The sequence below is a fragment of the Alligator mississippiensis genome, chromosome 3, assembly GCF_030867095.1.
Source record: "Alligator mississippiensis isolate rAllMis1 chromosome 3, rAllMis1, whole genome shotgun sequence".
NCBI lineage: Eukaryota > Metazoa > Chordata > Crocodylia > Alligatoridae > Alligator > Alligator mississippiensis.
The window spans coordinates 252,550,372-252,567,186 of record NC_081826.1 but is presented as its reverse complement, the minus strand read 5'-3'; the positions used below and the strand labels follow the sequence as shown (position 1 = coordinate 252,567,186).

Below are 16,815 nucleotides of genomic sequence, written 5' to 3'. Positions count from 1 at the left end.
TGAAGTTAACAGATCACAAAGGAAATCTGACATAAGGCTGTACATATAAAACAAACTCTCTACTGCATGCTTACAATATGAACAAAATGTCTGATAAAAAGGCTCCCATGGCTTTCTCTGAATCCAGTTCTAGTGTGTATAAATTTTGCAAACAGAGTAGTCTTTTTTACACAAATTAACAACTAAACAACTTTAACAAATTCTCCACCAGTATCAAGCATTAAACCACTTTTCACTTGTGACTATCAGAGATAAATCTTTATGCTGAGATTTTCATGTCTATCTGGCAAGGAATCTAGGTATGTCTCAGAGTGACAAAGGAATATGCAGCGCTTCACAAGAAAGTCATTAATTTTATATGGAAAATATTTAGCAAGGTCTTCAGCCCGCTTCAAGCTTGTGCAAAACATTTACATGCACCATATTCCACTTCCCTACCCCCAATCAATTTGGACCTTGTAGAGTTAAGGTATGCTGGCTTAGCCAAGTGACACAATTTTGGCCATACACATGATGGCCAGGGATTGAAGGGTACTTACACCTTTATCACAGGAAAATAAGTATCCAGTTACTGAAAGAGTAACATCCATAATACTTTAAGAGTGTGGACAACATACATTTGGAGCCTTTTCAAAAAGGGAAAATATAGTTAAACTGCTCCAACTTTAACACCAGATGAAGCAGTGAAGCTGGAGTGGTGTTGTTACCTTTGAATTGTCAGCCACTATATCCACTTAGAAAGTAAAAGCTGTTGCTGTTTTCAAATGTTCCCCTTCTGAAACTGCTCCAAATATGTGCATCCACATCCTCAGTTTTACCCCTTGTTACTAGGGCAACAGCACAGTAGAAAATGTTTTATTGTTCTCCTCTTCTGTAATCATTAAGCCTCCTTGTCTCTTTCATACAAAGCATATTTATCACAAAGGAGACAGAGCCTTTTACAATAAATTCATCTTCCTCAGTGAGGGAATTGGTTGCAGAGATGGAATAAATAGTTTTAGTATGCACGAGCAGAAATAAATTGCACATGCACATGGGGTATTGAATTTCAGTATATGTGGGAGTGTTAGGCTGGATTCTGAATACATGCCAAGCATACATTAAAATCAATATGCATTGAAAAAGAAACTTGCTGAGGGAGAGGGGCATTACTCTGCTTTGAGGAGATAGCCCACAAGACAGCCTCATTATTGTACATTCGGAAGAGGTTCAGGAACTTATATTTCAGGGCACCTACTCATGTTTCAGAGGCTCAATCTATTTTTGATGTCATCAGAATTTTCAACAAGGACCTTTCTTGAAAATAGATTTCAAAGATGTTTGATTTGTATAATTATACAAAAACAAAGGGGATAGAAGCAATGACAACTACAAAGGTTGAACATGGTTGGAAAAATGGTCACTCGCATCATGTTCCCCAAGTGGCAATCTCTAGGTGAAAGAATCTATCCTGAAAGTCAATGTGGTTTTCTTCAGGACACTCCATCACTGATGTGGTATTTTTAGTCAAGCAAGCAACTGCAAGAGAACTGTAGAGAAAAACAAATACCACTGTACATAGCCTTCACTGATCTGATGAACGCTTTCAATACTGTCAACAGATAAGGCCTTTTTATTGTTCTGAAGAAACTGGGTGGTCTCCTCAAACTGCTGAACATCATTTGCTCATTACATCAAGGAATGAAAGCAACTGTAGCGTATGAAAACAAGAATCAGACACCTTTGACATCAACAATGGGGTGAAACAGGGGAGTGTCTTAGACCCTATGCTTTTTATCATCTACTTTTCATTCATGTATTAAAAAATAGCAATGATGGTATTTGTTTTCGAACCAGATTAGATGGAGGCTCGATCAATGGTGCAATGTTTAGAGCAAAAATCAAAGTGAAAACTGGTACTGAGAGACTTCCTGTTTGCAAATGACAGCCTTGGTTGCCCACGGTGAATCTTCCCTGCAAAATTTCTTGGGCAGATTTTCTGAGTCACGCAAGAGCTCTGGGGTGGCAATGAGTCAAGACAACTTTGATCATGTACCAAAGGGTAGGAGAAGCAATGCCTGACTTCATTCTGGAGGATAAATCTCTTGGTGTCATTGACAGTTTTTGTTACTTGTGTTGTATGATCAATAGGAATCTTGACCTTCAGACTGAACTAACAGAATTGGTAAAGCAGCTAAGAATTTTGGGCTATTACAGAAATGTGCATAGAGTAAGAGCAAATTATCAACTAAGGCGAAGATGCAAATCTACAGGACTTATGTACTGTCATCCCTGCTTTATGGTTCAGAAACGTGGATTACAGGAACAAGAAACTGAACAGCTTCCACATGAGATGTCTGCATAAGATCCTGAAAATAAAGTGGGAACACAGAATACCAAACACAGAAGTACTGAAGCACGCAGGGCTGACACACTATAAAAAAAAAGGAGGTTACGATGGATTGGTCATGTCAGGAGAATGAGAGGAGACTGTATCCCCAAGAATACGTTGTACAGTGAGATTCGAGACAGCTTTAGAAAACAGGGTCACCCCCTATGGCGGTACCACAATGTGTGCAAAAATGCTATGAAGTCATTCAACATCAGTGTAGAAAGCTGGAAGGAGTGAGCAGAATCCCAGTCTGGAGGGAACATCTGGCACTGGGTGCAGCTCAACATGAAGCAGCTTTGATCCAGAGGATAGAAGCAAGGCAAGAAAGAAGAAAGCAGTGTGTTGTAATCTTGGACTCCAACTCAGACAACATATGGATCTGTGAAACTTACAACATGCTGTGTCATTCCTGAATTGCAATTGTCAGCCACAAATGGTTTAATCAGGTATCTAACTAGACCTCTTACGTGTGCACCAGAGGATTGACAGCTGTCAATACACAACAACATTATTTCTCACATTTAGGTCTTATTGAGATATATGTTTTGGGAGGTTAAGGAAAAAGAAAAGCAGAAGTCTTACAATAGCATTATACAAAGAGAGAGGCCTCAGAAAGGTTAATTAAGGTTACATGGGTACTCCTACCCTGCAGGTCTTATCTGAGGTTAAAATTATTAAATATCCCCTCTCAAAAAATTCAACACAAAGAGAGTGAGATCATTAACATAATGCATTAATTATGAGACAGAGATAGCTAGGAAGGAAAGACTTATTGAATCTAAACCTGAAAAAAGGGCTCAGTTCCAATTAGGGACAGCAGTGGAGGTAGTTTTAATTTTGGCTAAATTGTTTTGTGGAAGGGCAACAAATAATAGCAGCTTGTAAAAGTAACAGCATGATTTTTTTATTTGAGTATTCAGATACTTCTGAGTTCTTATTTGCATTTCACATATACACAAAGAAATGATTTCAAAGTACCCGCTTTGTACGTTCTATCATTTTAAAAGTTCAAGATAAAAAAATAGCAAAGGGATGAGCCACAATTGGGAAGATAAGTCCTATGGTCTTCAGTTTAAAATTAAATAAACCCCAAAAAACAAATGGTTATATTAGTTTAAAATATATTGGTAGAACATACAACTTGTGATGCAGTTTTGCTTTAAACCTACTATGTAGTTGCTGAATGAAATTATGTCAAAACTGAAAAGTTATTAGGCATATTTAAATTTATTTTGTTTATCTTTTATAAGTTATTGCATTTTAATCGATTTTTATTGTTACATATTCTACTTAAATACTTTAAAATTCCAGTTAACACTTTCATTATTGCTTGAGATGTTTTGTTTTCTTGCAATATTGTTTCATCCTCCATTACATTTAAATTAAAAAACTGCAAGAAAACAAATCATCTCAAGCAATGCGGAAGCCTTGGGCCTGGAGACCCTGGGGTCCAGATGCCCCCCAGTCTCATTTGTTCCTAGCCAAAAAAACTTAAGGAGGAAGCCAAGGGGAAAGTACAAACACAGTCCCGCATTACCACAGAATTCTGCAGTCAAGTCTCCTGCACAGAGGAATCTTGCAATGATCAGTCTGCCCAGAATAATGGACAGCACTCAACCTGGAAAACCACCTGCTTGATCATGGTATCACCTCTGCCATAAAAGTACAGTCCAAAGTCAAAGACTCATAAGTTACCACACAGTTCACTTGGCTGGGCTCCACTAGAGTCAACAGCATTTCAAATCATGGTGAGCCACAATACTGCATACCCAGAATCCCTCCGTCATGCGCTCTCTCAGCTTGGTACATATGATTATTTGGTCCCACCCTCAATGGTGACCCCACAGGTCAGCACTGCTCAGTGTGTGTATATTCCAGATACCACCCACAAAGGATCTACATTCTAATTAGCCACCACTCATGCCTGGAACCAGGTGTTCTTGTCACAAGTCCTGGGATGCTCCAAAAATTTGTGTGCAGAGGTGGCCCAGGGGAAACCGGTATGGTCTCACCTCATGGAGGTCAGGGCCACACTAAATCATCTGCATTAGGCTGAGATAGGAGTTAGCAGAGATTCTGGGTATGCAATTTCATGGCTCACCTTGACTTGAAAAAGAGTCAGCAGTGAAAGGGACTGCTTTTAATGGGCACTACCATTATATAAGATATACATAAGATGGGCTGCACTGACCTATCCTTGTAGTAGGTTACATCAGCATCTTTGCCTAATGTAGGCCATGTGTTTTATAGTCATGCCCAGTTTTAGCTGAATGTAATCAACTTCACAGTTGGTTTCCATTACTGAGCATATGTGGCTTTTGGCAACAGTTTAATGGTAGACAATGTATTTAGCGAGATTTCCTTGTATGTGATGAGGGTTTTTTCCCCCCATGCCAATTGGGGGGGGGAAACCTAATCTTGGAATTGAGTAAATTAAGTAATTAGGTATAACTACTTCTACAAACTCCCACAGAACAATGTTTGTTGTATTTAGGCTTAATTTAGAATACTGAACTTTAAAGTGTATCCTAAGTAAAAATATCACTTGGGATACTTGGAATATCCCTTTCTGTTAGGGAAATAATAAGTTGGCAATGATGACAAAATCAGAGCCTGATTTTCTTATCACCATTTATGTTTCTATTTGATTCACTGACTTCATTTGACTTAGAAAAGAAAGACACTAGTCAATTGTACTTGTTGCCTTTCTTTGCAGAAAGCTGTAATTATGGGGTGGCAAATGAACCAGCAGAATATTTAAATCATTATAAATCACTTAAGAGCAAACTTCATTAAAATAATTCTGTAGCTAAAGGAAAAAAAAAACTTATTTAACTCAGTTTCTTTGTATGATTAAACAAAATTACATTTGACCAACTCAGCTGAATCAAAAGCTATTTCAGTATCAAGTAGAGTTATAAATACACATGGTACATACCAAGCATGCATTTTAATTTTAAAAATGTTCACAGATGGATCTGTCACATTGTTAAGGATCTACGAAGCTCAATAGTTCTGACAGGGGATCTGATCAGTGGACCAGATCATTCAGGAAAACTGCAAGAAAACTCAAATGAACTTAATACAGAATAACCAGGTCACTTTGTAATAGACAGGTTGATTTAAGCTCTGATGCATTGATGTTTATATTTTTTCTAAAAGAAAAACGTTACAAATATTAAGGTCTGTGAGGACATCACTTTAACTAAAATAAGTTACTTACCAACTGTGGGTGTATTTGCCGCGCTTAGTGAAGCAGATGAAGATATTGAGGACACACTCTCAGCACGTGCCAAAGGGGCGGTAGGTGGTGGACTGGAGTTAGAGGTCAATGGTGGACTGAATGGCCTAGGCTTAACATTAAGTATAATGATATAATTACAGAGCTGTATGGGATACTAAGTGGACGAACAACAAATTTAGAAAAGATCTCTTCATCTGACTCATTCCCCAACTAATGAATTCCTTCCTGCATATTTATATCTAGTGCTTCATGTACCCTGATTTTCTATAAAAAAACAATTTTAACCATTTTGCCTGGGAAGAAATTCCACAATGTAGTAGGATTTATGATTCAAGATTTTTCCTTAATACTATCTTTAGTGTCAGCATGAGGTTTTGCTTTGTTATGGTACAGCCTGAAGTAATCCTGTATGAGGCTGAGCTACATGTCACAGAAGTCCAACTTTGGTTCTCCCATCTGAGCCAATGTTCCTGTGCACAGGAACACTTTCCAGGATTGGCTACTTTTAAGAAAGGAAACAGAAGGTTGGTCACATTCAAAAACTCATCTGTTGCTTTATATGAAGATGCTGAAGTGAACTATGAAAGGCTGAATCTAAGATAGTACAACATTCCTTGTATCCTGCCTTGCACCCCTGATGCAAACTAACTGATGCTATGTAAGTGTGGTTATATACTCAAGACTGATGAATAAGGAAGGATTGGATTAAATCTCAATAATAGTCAGCTACATTATTAGTAATACAAACAAGGGAGAAACAACTTGTTCAAATGTCTGTATCAGTTTCTCCATTCAGTGATAAAAAACTCTGGAATCTTTTGACTTAACCTGAGAAGTAGCTAACAAAGAACATCTTTGAACTTTCCAAAATCTCTATTCAGATCATGTAAAAAACTATTACTAAATACCATGTTTACTCAAAATATAAGATAAGGGTTTATGCCACAATCAGTATGGGGAAAACTGCCCCCCAACTTCTTCCCCCTTTGGCCTCTCCCCTGTTCTTACTGTCAGACCATGGTCTCCTGGAGCACATGAAAGTGGGGGGCAAATATGAAAACAGTGACTTTGAAATAAACATACCTGTAGCATTTTGCATATAGTACCCATAGACTTAGTTCATTCAAAATTGATGCATTTTACCTTTGTCTGAAGCTGCTGTAAATTTTAGCACAAGTACTCCATATGCACACTTTCAAGCAGCACTTTTGTACCCACTTATATATACTATGCGTGATATTAATCCAAAGCCAAAAGACTCATACATTTACTATGTAGTTCACTGGGCTAGGCCCCAGCAGTCAACAGCATTTCCAGCCATGGTGACCCCACAGCTCAGCACTGCTCGACATGTGTGCGCTCTCCAGAACCCTCCTACAAAGAATCCATGTGCTAATTAACCCTCACTCATAAATGGAACCAGGTGTTCATCATGAACTTTGGAATCCTCAAAAAATTGATATGCTGTTGAGACTCAGGACAACTTGGTCCAGCTTCACCTCATGCAGGGTGGGACCACACTAAACATATCAGACAGGCTGAGAGAGGGGGCAAGAAGATTCTGGATGAACTGTTTGGGGCCCTGTTTGGTGATGTTTGTCAGACATTTAAAGCTGGTGAAGAAACAGGAATCTTGTAAAATGGGAAAGAAAGGCACAGCTTAGCTATGGGAGTGAAGAGGAAGTAAAAATGTAAGCAATGACGCACCATGACTAAAAGAGTGCTGAAGGAGACTGTTCTCAATAGGCATTACCATATATCTTATTCAGATGGGCTGTACTTACCTATCTTTGTGGTAGGTTCCCATCACTGTTTGCTCCATATGATCCATGTGTTTTACAGTTATGCTCAGTGTTGGTTGCATTTAATCAACTTTATAGTTGGTTTCCATCACTGAGCACATCCTGCTTTTGGCATTAGTTTAATGATAAGCAATGTAGTTAATGAGGTTTCCTTGTATGCAAATATAAGATGGGGGAACAACACCTTGTCTTGTATTTGAATAAATATGGTATTTGTCTCATTACTTATTTATAGGTGGAGCCATAAAAAAACAGTTGAAGAGTAGAAGCATGATTTTGGACAATGTGTACGGGCAATTCATCTTTCCGTTTCTTTTTCCGTACAACACCAAGGACAAAGCAGTGGTACAAATCTACTCTAACTTGTCTGTCTGTTTCAAGGACAGAACCAGCAACTATCCATTTGATATCTCCTACTCTGTGACATCATAAGACAGCTTCCCTTTCACAACAAGACTAAGTTAACTATAATAGGGTAAATACAGGTTTCCCTTGCTTTATGGTGTATATGTGGTCCTGGAAAATGGCATATAACTTGAATTCGCATAAAGGGAACCCACTTTACAACATAACAAATCGGGATACGTTTCAAGACCTTGACTGTACTGACCCCCAGACCCATTTCTACCACTTTTATAAGACAATTTTTGTACTCAACAACAGCAGAGAGGAGTAGGGAATAAGCTAGCAGGACGCTTAGAAGCCATAACGGGGGTGGCAACTACAGAAACATGTGTTGCAGACAATGAGCAAGAAGCACAGATCCACACAGGGAACTATATTTTGGTGCATGTCACTCCCACAATGCACTGCACAAAGCAGCTGACTGAAGGCTTCCACCACACTGATCACGTAAGAGTGAATTTACCTCGCATATAACGAATCTTTGGTATAAAAAGGGTCATCGCATAAGAGCGAATTCATACATCGAGAACCCGCATAAAGCAAGGGAAACCCGTAAGTAATATAGTTCCAGTTGACTGACACTTTGAGAAATAAATTATATAATTAAACAAAAAACTAGAATTCAATACATACTATTTCATTAATTCCACTAAGTTTTCCTGTAGCCAGCTTTGGTCTGGAAGCAGGCCTTGGAGGTGGCACGATGGTTCCTACAGAAAGGGGAGTTGTTGGTCTTGCTGTAAGAAAATAATTTGAAGCAAATTACAATTGATGCACTGAAAATAAATGTAATTTCATTTGAACAGAATCATAAGAGTTAAGTTTCTAGTAATTGTCAAATGTCATTTTGCAGGAATTCATAATTATAAAAAAAATACTGAGGCCTTAAAGCGTAGTTCCATGGTACTCTGAAAAGTGATTCTAAAACAGCATTATGAGGCTTCTATGCTTATTGTTCCTTAATCATTCTAAGTAAAATATCCTGTTTTGAGGATAAAAAGATATAGCCTCCACCCCTGTAGAAGTCTGCCTTCTACTTCTTGCATCTCTCCCCTGTAATAAGACCGTAGGCCATTTTTAACCCATGAGGCCAGCTCTACAGTTCTATTATCAACAAATCAGACCATCTGAAAACATGACAACTCCACTGATTTCAGTGGGTTTTGCACAGTGAAAATAAATTATTAGACTTCAGTAAATAATTCTATTGCTGTGCAAAAAAGCATGCAACTCAGCAGGACTACCACTAAAGAAAAAAAACACCTCCAAAATGAGCACCTAGAATTTTGAATATATGCCAGGGTGGCACAAAGCCTCAATAAGAAGATGCTATTTTTACAAGCCACTTTTTTGAGTATAATTGCAGTTGAGAATAGCCATTAGAAGTCATCCAGTGAGTATGCCGGATCCAAATTGTGCTTAAAAAAAACAAAACAAAAAAAGCCTTATGCACAATTACATGATGGAAAGGCACTGCAGTATATCCCATTCTCAGCCCCAAAAGCCTTTTAGACATGCTTGAAGCAGAAGAAGTGTCACTCAAAAGTTATATTCAAAGTAGGGTTTTCAAAAGCAGTCAGTCTTTTTCAAGTCAATGGCAGGTTTATCACTGCTTTGGGATGAAAGAAGAGTCAATGACGTACATATTTGATAATCCCATCTAAATTAGTAACACCAATGCCAAAAGTAAACAAAGGAGAGACTACAGTTACCTATCAGTCTTTTAAATTCACTGTCATGCTTACTAGAAGCATAACATTAAGCTCAGAGATTGTTGCAGTGTCACAGGTACCCAATGAAAAGATAGAACCTTTTAAACAAGTATTACCTTGTGTCACAGCCCCCCTTCAAAATTAGCTTTATTAAACATCAAAAAGATAAATATAGATTTTAATCTTTTTGTCCTAAAATGATTATACAAAAGACATTTAAAACACAATTTTTACAATTCTGAAATGTTCTTTTTCCTGAAATGTGATTACTTACTGCTTCTGACATCCCACAAAATATTTCATTCAGTGCTTTTTAAAAAGCAGTTATACACGATCAAGAAAAATCAACCCCACTAGGGTTGAATACTTATTTATATATCCTGACTGATTTGGGAGACTTGGTACTAAAATGCTGGTAAGATTTAGTATATTTTAGATGAGAAGATTAATTAATTTTGTGTTGGGTGAGCAATAATGAGGAAGAGAAGGCAACTTAAAGTCCGCTTCCTGGAGTCAGTTATTAGAAAACAGCAATACACAGTGCATGCTTGCCATACCCTTATATATATGAACACAAGCAGGGACTAAACTATAGTCCAGTGGTACTGATGATGTAGAAGAAATTTCAGCAATATTGCCAGTTTCTTCAATGAATAATTTTTCATGGCATGTAAAATTATTGTAAAGGTCACTTTGATCCTCAGAGGCAGAGCTGTTGGAAGAATTCCCAAGCAAAGAAGGAGAAGCAATGCAGATACTGTCAGGTTTAAAATGCAATCTCTGAGGCTTCTTCTGGCCTGCACTTGTGTGCTTAATATGAAGAAGTTCATCAGTAAAAGGAATCCACTGACTTTGAGACCATGAAACAAGAGACATATTATCTGTGCTCCCTGATGGTGCTGTGATCACATCAAATTTGCATAGCATGCTAGTGGTAAAGTCTGGTGATGATAGGCTTCTAGACCCAGAATTTTTCTGGTTTCCAAGAAAAGATTCAGATATTTTACACCCAGGCAAATCAATGATAGATGATGATGATGACGACGAGTAGGAGTTCCTATTTTGTTCTTTTAATGTAGCTGAAGGAAAAGGGAAAAATTGAAAGCTAGAAGCATGATGAAATTATATAAATGCAAATACAAATCTCCCCACGTGCGAAATAACTGCTCTAATATACCTCCAAAGATGCATCACCTGCAATGTAAGAAATAAAGCAATTCCATAATGTTTGAGTGCTTCATTTAATTATAATGCCTGGACTAGTTTTTATACCCTTTATATTATTCAGTGGAAATTCTTGACTGCTTTCAAAAAAATCTCTTTTGATCTTTTCAACTCACCTTCACCTTGCTCACTAGCGCTCCCCTCCTCCCACTTGCTCTACATTTTGTATTTAAATTCTTTTTTTTTTTTTCAGTACCCCAGCTCTCTAAGTCCAATCACAGCATCTGACAAAGTAGGCTGTCACCTATGAAAGCTTATGCCTCTCTGAATGAGTTAATCTCTAAGGGCGTTTATACACGTGGTCCAGGAGGTTGGGGGGGGGGGGGGGGAGGGAGGTGATTTAATTAGAGCAGCTCTAGAGCTTTAGTTAAAGTGCCACCCCCCCCGCCACTTTTCACTGTGGTAATTATCACGCTCCAGCCGAGTCTGCTCTGATGCACTGTAACTATAGCGCATTGGAGCAGCCTCGATTTGCATGTACAGGCAGTCCTCGGACTTACAACACAATTGGTTCCTGAAAACCACGTCTTAAGTCGAAACATTGCAACTCAGAACCAATTTTCTCATAAGAAACAATGTTATAAATGGGGGATTTGTTCCTGAACCAAGGCCCAATATACTATTTTTACCAAAAATACCCTAGAATCTTGTACTCGATCAATTACAGATGAGTAATATAGCTACATTAATGTACTTATATTGTAAATAGCAATCATATTGTTTTGGAAGGACTTCTTTGAGGTCTCTTTGCTGGACTTTTTGAAAGGCTCTTGCCTGGACTTTTTGAAGGGTTCTTGGCTGGAGTCTTCTCAGGAGTCTTGGTTGCAGATTTTTCTGGAGTCTTGTCTGCTTTCTAAAAGAAAATGTTCAAGGCAGTTTGGAAAGATGTTCTCCAGGGAGATGAGCACGCAGCAAACTTCTTCAGTGGCATGACGTCGCATCGGATCAAGCATTGTAAAGTCAAAACTGATGTCATAAAGTTGAAACAGGGTGTCAATTTATAAATGTTGTAAGTGTGAAACGTTGTATGTCAAGGACTGCCTGTATAGGCACCCTATGGTACCACCCTGTCTTGTCTTCTGTCTGATTATGTTAAAAAATATAATAAAAAATGACAAGGTTAAGATGTAGTTCACTACCTTTCTCCTTGTAATACCTTTTTTGTCAGTTGCTTTAGATTTTTTCTTCTTTCCTCTAATCAATCACCATCTACTGAATGGTCTTTGGTATTTTTTTTTTCTTCTTCCTTCATTCAGCTCCTTAATATCTATCTCATTTCCTACATCAAATTCATTACTTCTTCCCATTTATTTTCTGTTTGCAATTTCTTCTCCTTCTCTCATGTCATTCCAAAATTTCTCACCCTACCTCCCATCAACTTACCCCATCAAGAACTTCCCCTGCCTTATCCTTCCATATAACAACTTTCATATCCTTAACCTCATCCTCACCCACTTGGACATATAGTTTAGAAAGCTCATCAGACACCAAACTTCCCACTCAAAAACAAATATACATGATGACATTCTCCCTAGACTGCTGAGGCATCTCCATTGATTGTCTGAGGTTAGCTTAGCTTGCTTTATACCCTGAACCAAACAGTGTAGCCACATTCACGCAACATTATAGAAGGGCTAATCAGTGTAGCTCAGAACTGATGCTAATTAGCTTGAAGATGGCTACCCTCCTTTCAGTACAGGAAGTAGGACGTAGGGACCCATGGCACATATTTGAGAGAATGGTGGTAAAGCATCTGTAGTGCAAACCTGCCTTCAGTTCATATTAGGCAATTTCTCATTGCAGCCATAACAAGGTACATCTTTTAAGATGAAATCTTAGATTCTGTAGAGTTTATAATGCTCCCAGGAAAGTTGTTTATTAACCATGGCTGGGTGGATTTTTCCAAACCCTGATATATATACAGACTTAACAAGTCTTATTTTTCCTGATAAATACTTTACACATTGTTTTTTATGTACACACACACACACACACACACACACACTTTGGAAGAAATAGAAAAGAGAAAAAAAGTACAGAAAAGAAGCAGTTTTACAATACAAATAACTAGACAAAATAATCTCTGTCATTTCTTAAGATAGCTACGTTAATTTCAAGTTCCACTACAGTAAAGTTATTTACTGGATAACCAAAGATTACTTCTAAACTGCTCTGATTACCATTAACTCAAAGGCTTTAGCAGTTAAGTCACATTCAATTAAATTAACACTGAACTGCAAAATATTGCCCAAAAGAAATGTTTTAAGCTATGATAAAAAAGAAAAGAGTCATCATATGGTGACTTTTTAGACCTTGAGATGTCTCTCTCAAATGATAAGAAAAATAAACAATCTACATTCTATGGATGTCTGTATGTGTGCGTGCATGAGTGCTTGCATGCACACACAGAATATTCATAATTAGGCTTGGGAGAATTAGATTTTAAAAAAAAATAACTGTGACATAATTATCCATGTTTCTTTTTAAGCATTTATTTAGATTTTTATTGATTTAAATTTTCAAGATCAGGCAGTTTTAACCACCTACTGTGACAAACATAACTACTGTAGGACTACCATTAGCTAAGCAGCAGAGCTGCCATCAGCCTCGACTCCAGTCGCCCATAGCTCCCTCATCCACTTTGTCACTTGCTCTTCCTTTGTTTCCAGTACCCTGGGCTTTCTGGGAGTTGCAGTCCAAGATACAGTCAGTAGTTCTGTAGGACTGCTCCCATTGTCATCACTTACTTCATCAGCCATAATTTTTCTTACATCCTGTTTTGATTATTAACAATGGAAATAGTTTTTTGTTGGTCTGAGAGCGTGAGGTGAAACTGACACTTATAAACATTTATAAATAAAAAACGAATCCTGCCAAGCCTATAATCTATATAGATAACTTTTATTAGTAGAAATTTTGGGGGTGAAATTTTTAAAAGCTTTTAACATTGGCTTAACTCGGCTTTTATTGAAGTTAAACTAAAATTCATGCTGATTTGGAGGAAGTAGAGTCATATCAAAGTTGAGTGTTTTTGAAAAATCCTATCTACAGTGCCTAACTACAGATGTCCTTTCAAAAGCTATGCAGACTCTCAAAGCAATATATATCAGTAACCTTCAGTGAAATATGGGGTACATCTATCTACGTAATACAATGCAATGCTATGCAGACATACCTGAAATAGCTCTAAACATGCTGGCTTGAGTACTAGAAGCAGTAAGGCTGTATCAGCACATGGCTCTGCTTGAACTAACGAACCCTACTAAGAAGCTTGGGCAAAGTGCAATGCTAATGTAGCTATAATGCTTCCAACACCCAAATGAGCTTGCTCAGAGTTATCCTGAGCATCTTCGATACAGCACTGCATTGGTGCTCTGCAGACATACACTCAAGCAATGGTTAGGAGTTCATTTCTAAAAGACTGACTGACAAGTAATTATCTTGCAGAAGTCTAAGCCACTATTATAACAAATAGTGTAAAATAATATTTTTCAGGGCTTAATACAAAGCCTACAAATAATCAATGCGAGTTTTCTCATGTACCTCAAAGGGCTTGGATCAGCTCCTTAGGAACTTCTTTTTCTTATGTGCTATAAAGTATTTTTCTTATTGAATAAAAAATTACCATTTTTACCTGAGTTACTGGTAGTATTTGCTGTACATAGTCTTTAGATGGGATACAAGGGGAAGAAAGCTTTTTTATGTATATAAAGGAACAGACTGTGCTAAAGAAAATATCAAGAGATCGCATAGGAATTACAAATAAATTTGCATACAACAGGGTTGCTTCTGAAATACCTTCTGAAAATGAGCATCTTGAGCAAACTACCTACAACAGACAGTCAACCTAAGTTTCTGGAAATCACATAACTTTGCTATCCAAATTTTGTATTGTTTACTTCTAAATTAATAAAAATTCTTAAAAAATAATTTTTTGTTAGCTTTTTATTCATATTTGATGTTTAAACCATTACCTATTACAGTTAAGTACCTCATTAATTTGTTGCAACATAAATAATCTAGTTCCATAATTAAAATGTAATTAACCATTTACAGAAAAATGTAGAGATAAGATTTTAAAATGTTTACTTAGCCTGGTCATTTCTTAGCATTCCATTAAGGGAATTGATTAGGTTAAAATATTCCCTAAAAAGATTAGCAGTTCAATGTAGAAAGGAGCTTTTTGTAAACTCTGAACAGAAATGACTGTGTTTTCAAAAAAAATGTTTAGTTCCATTAAGCAGCTGACAAACTATCTTAGCTCTTGGCTGCAAAGTGTTTTTAAAACTCGGTTAAAAGAATGACATCATAATGTCAAAACTGTAAAAACAATAGTTCATAATTTCTCTTTCATCAGATCTGTATTGTAAAGACCCAGTGAAGCACACTAGGGTATCATTGGGATGTCTACGTTCCTGTCAACAAACCTAATCTGTTAATGACAAGCAAAAATTTATCTCAAAATCACATTGTTAAGTTAACAAAGAATGCAATAAATGTGTAATTGACAACCTATCATATCAGGGGTCAGTAAACTACAATCCATGAATAAACTAGATCCAGCCCACGACAGCACACTCTGGTCACAGCAGCTCCAGCAGGGGCAGCATTCTGAGGGTCCTTGCACCTGCCTTTTTTATCTATTCTTCTTGCAGCATCTGCTACTTGCCAGGGGGTGCAGGGCTTTGGCCCATGGCAGGGGCAGGGTTGTAAGCAGTGGTATATGGTGCGAAAAGGTTGCCAACCTCTGTATTAAACCATTCACATTATAATAAAATTAGAGGTCCAAAGCTTATCCTGACAAAGTCATATGTAGGGAGATAGACAATCCAATCATGTACTTCCTGAAATGATTTTTCACTGTTTTTTACTGGGTCCTTCCATTAGGAACTTGAAAATAGGGGAAAATACTCTATTATTTTAAAATCAAAACATGTTTATGAAGGAGGAGGGTAAGAGAATGGGTTTCATTTTAAAAAGAGTGCCTGCAGCTAAATAGCGTGGTAATACTGTATTGCTGCGAGTGCCATGGCTGAGTATTGAAACCAATTAAAGCAAAATGCCCCTGTTTAAGCATGCTCCCTTATGTTCTTTCATGTGCAAGATTCAGTAGAGAAGAAAGTCAGAAGGCACAAGCATTAAAAAAAATTCTGGAGTCACCTTTAATCTTTCTGTAACAGGATTTCTTCTTCCTCTTTCCCACAGGGGAGAAAAAGCCCCTCCCATATCACAAAGACAATAGCCCAGGAAAAAAAGCAACACTTACAGAATACAGTAGCAGTAGGTAGATTAAGAAATAAATGGGGGAGACAGGGAGGGAAGGAAGAGTAGTGTGCATCTTGTTTAGATAGTGTACAAACAGCAGATTCTGCTCCAGTTCAACCTACTCACTGCAGTAAGAACAACCCCCATCCCCTTTAATAAACCATCAGCTAACATATTTTTACTCATGTATACAACTTACACCACTCTATGAAGGATGTATGATTTTACAAATTTATCTCCAATAAAAGTAAAGCCCTTCCAATGTTAAAAAATAAAATGAACCAAGAAAATCCTAGAGTGTTTCTAACATACACACAGAATCTATATAATTTTTATTATGAGACATTTTACCTGATGAGGATGAAGTTGTCAATGAAGCTGAAGATGATGATTCAAGAGAACTTCCAAAGACTGGATCCCATGCTAGGAGGTCACTGGTCCCCTTTCTATTGTAATAATTCATTTTGGAAAATAAACATAACGCATATATATTTGTAACAATCAAGTTACCAGTTACTACACTGTAGTTGTAGTGGAGATTAAGACATTCAGACACATGAATACTTTTTCAGGTAAAATACTGTTGGATAAATACAGGTAAAAATCCCCCTGTTTTCCATATTAATACACACCAAAGCAACTTTCTGTAATTAATTCATCCTTTTTGTTATATCAATGCAAGTTTGGGGGCGGATATTAATTTCATGATACAAATGTTGTGTTTTGACTTGCAACAAAACACATTCATTATTTAGTAATGTTCCTGTACAAATCTGTGTAGATCAGCTCACA

At 37.3% G+C, this 16,815-nt stretch overlaps 1 protein-coding gene across 2 annotated transcripts in view; it reads right to left on the bottom strand.

Moving 5' to 3' along the window:
• Positions 1-16,815, bottom strand: part of FCHO2 (FCH and mu domain containing endocytic adaptor 2) — a 153,528-nt gene that overhangs the window by 15,041 nt on the left and 121,672 nt on the right. For both annotated transcript variants that reach the window (XM_006263835.4, XM_006263836.4), the window contains 3 exons: positions 16,375-16,469; positions 8,456-8,559; positions 5,595-5,724 (listed from right to left, as the gene is read on the bottom strand). In XM_006263835.4, the coding sequence (XP_006263897.1) occupies positions 5,595-5,724; positions 8,456-8,559; positions 16,375-16,469 (329 nt within the window). The remainder of the gene's footprint in view (positions 1-5,594; positions 5,725-8,455; positions 8,560-16,374; positions 16,470-16,815) is intronic.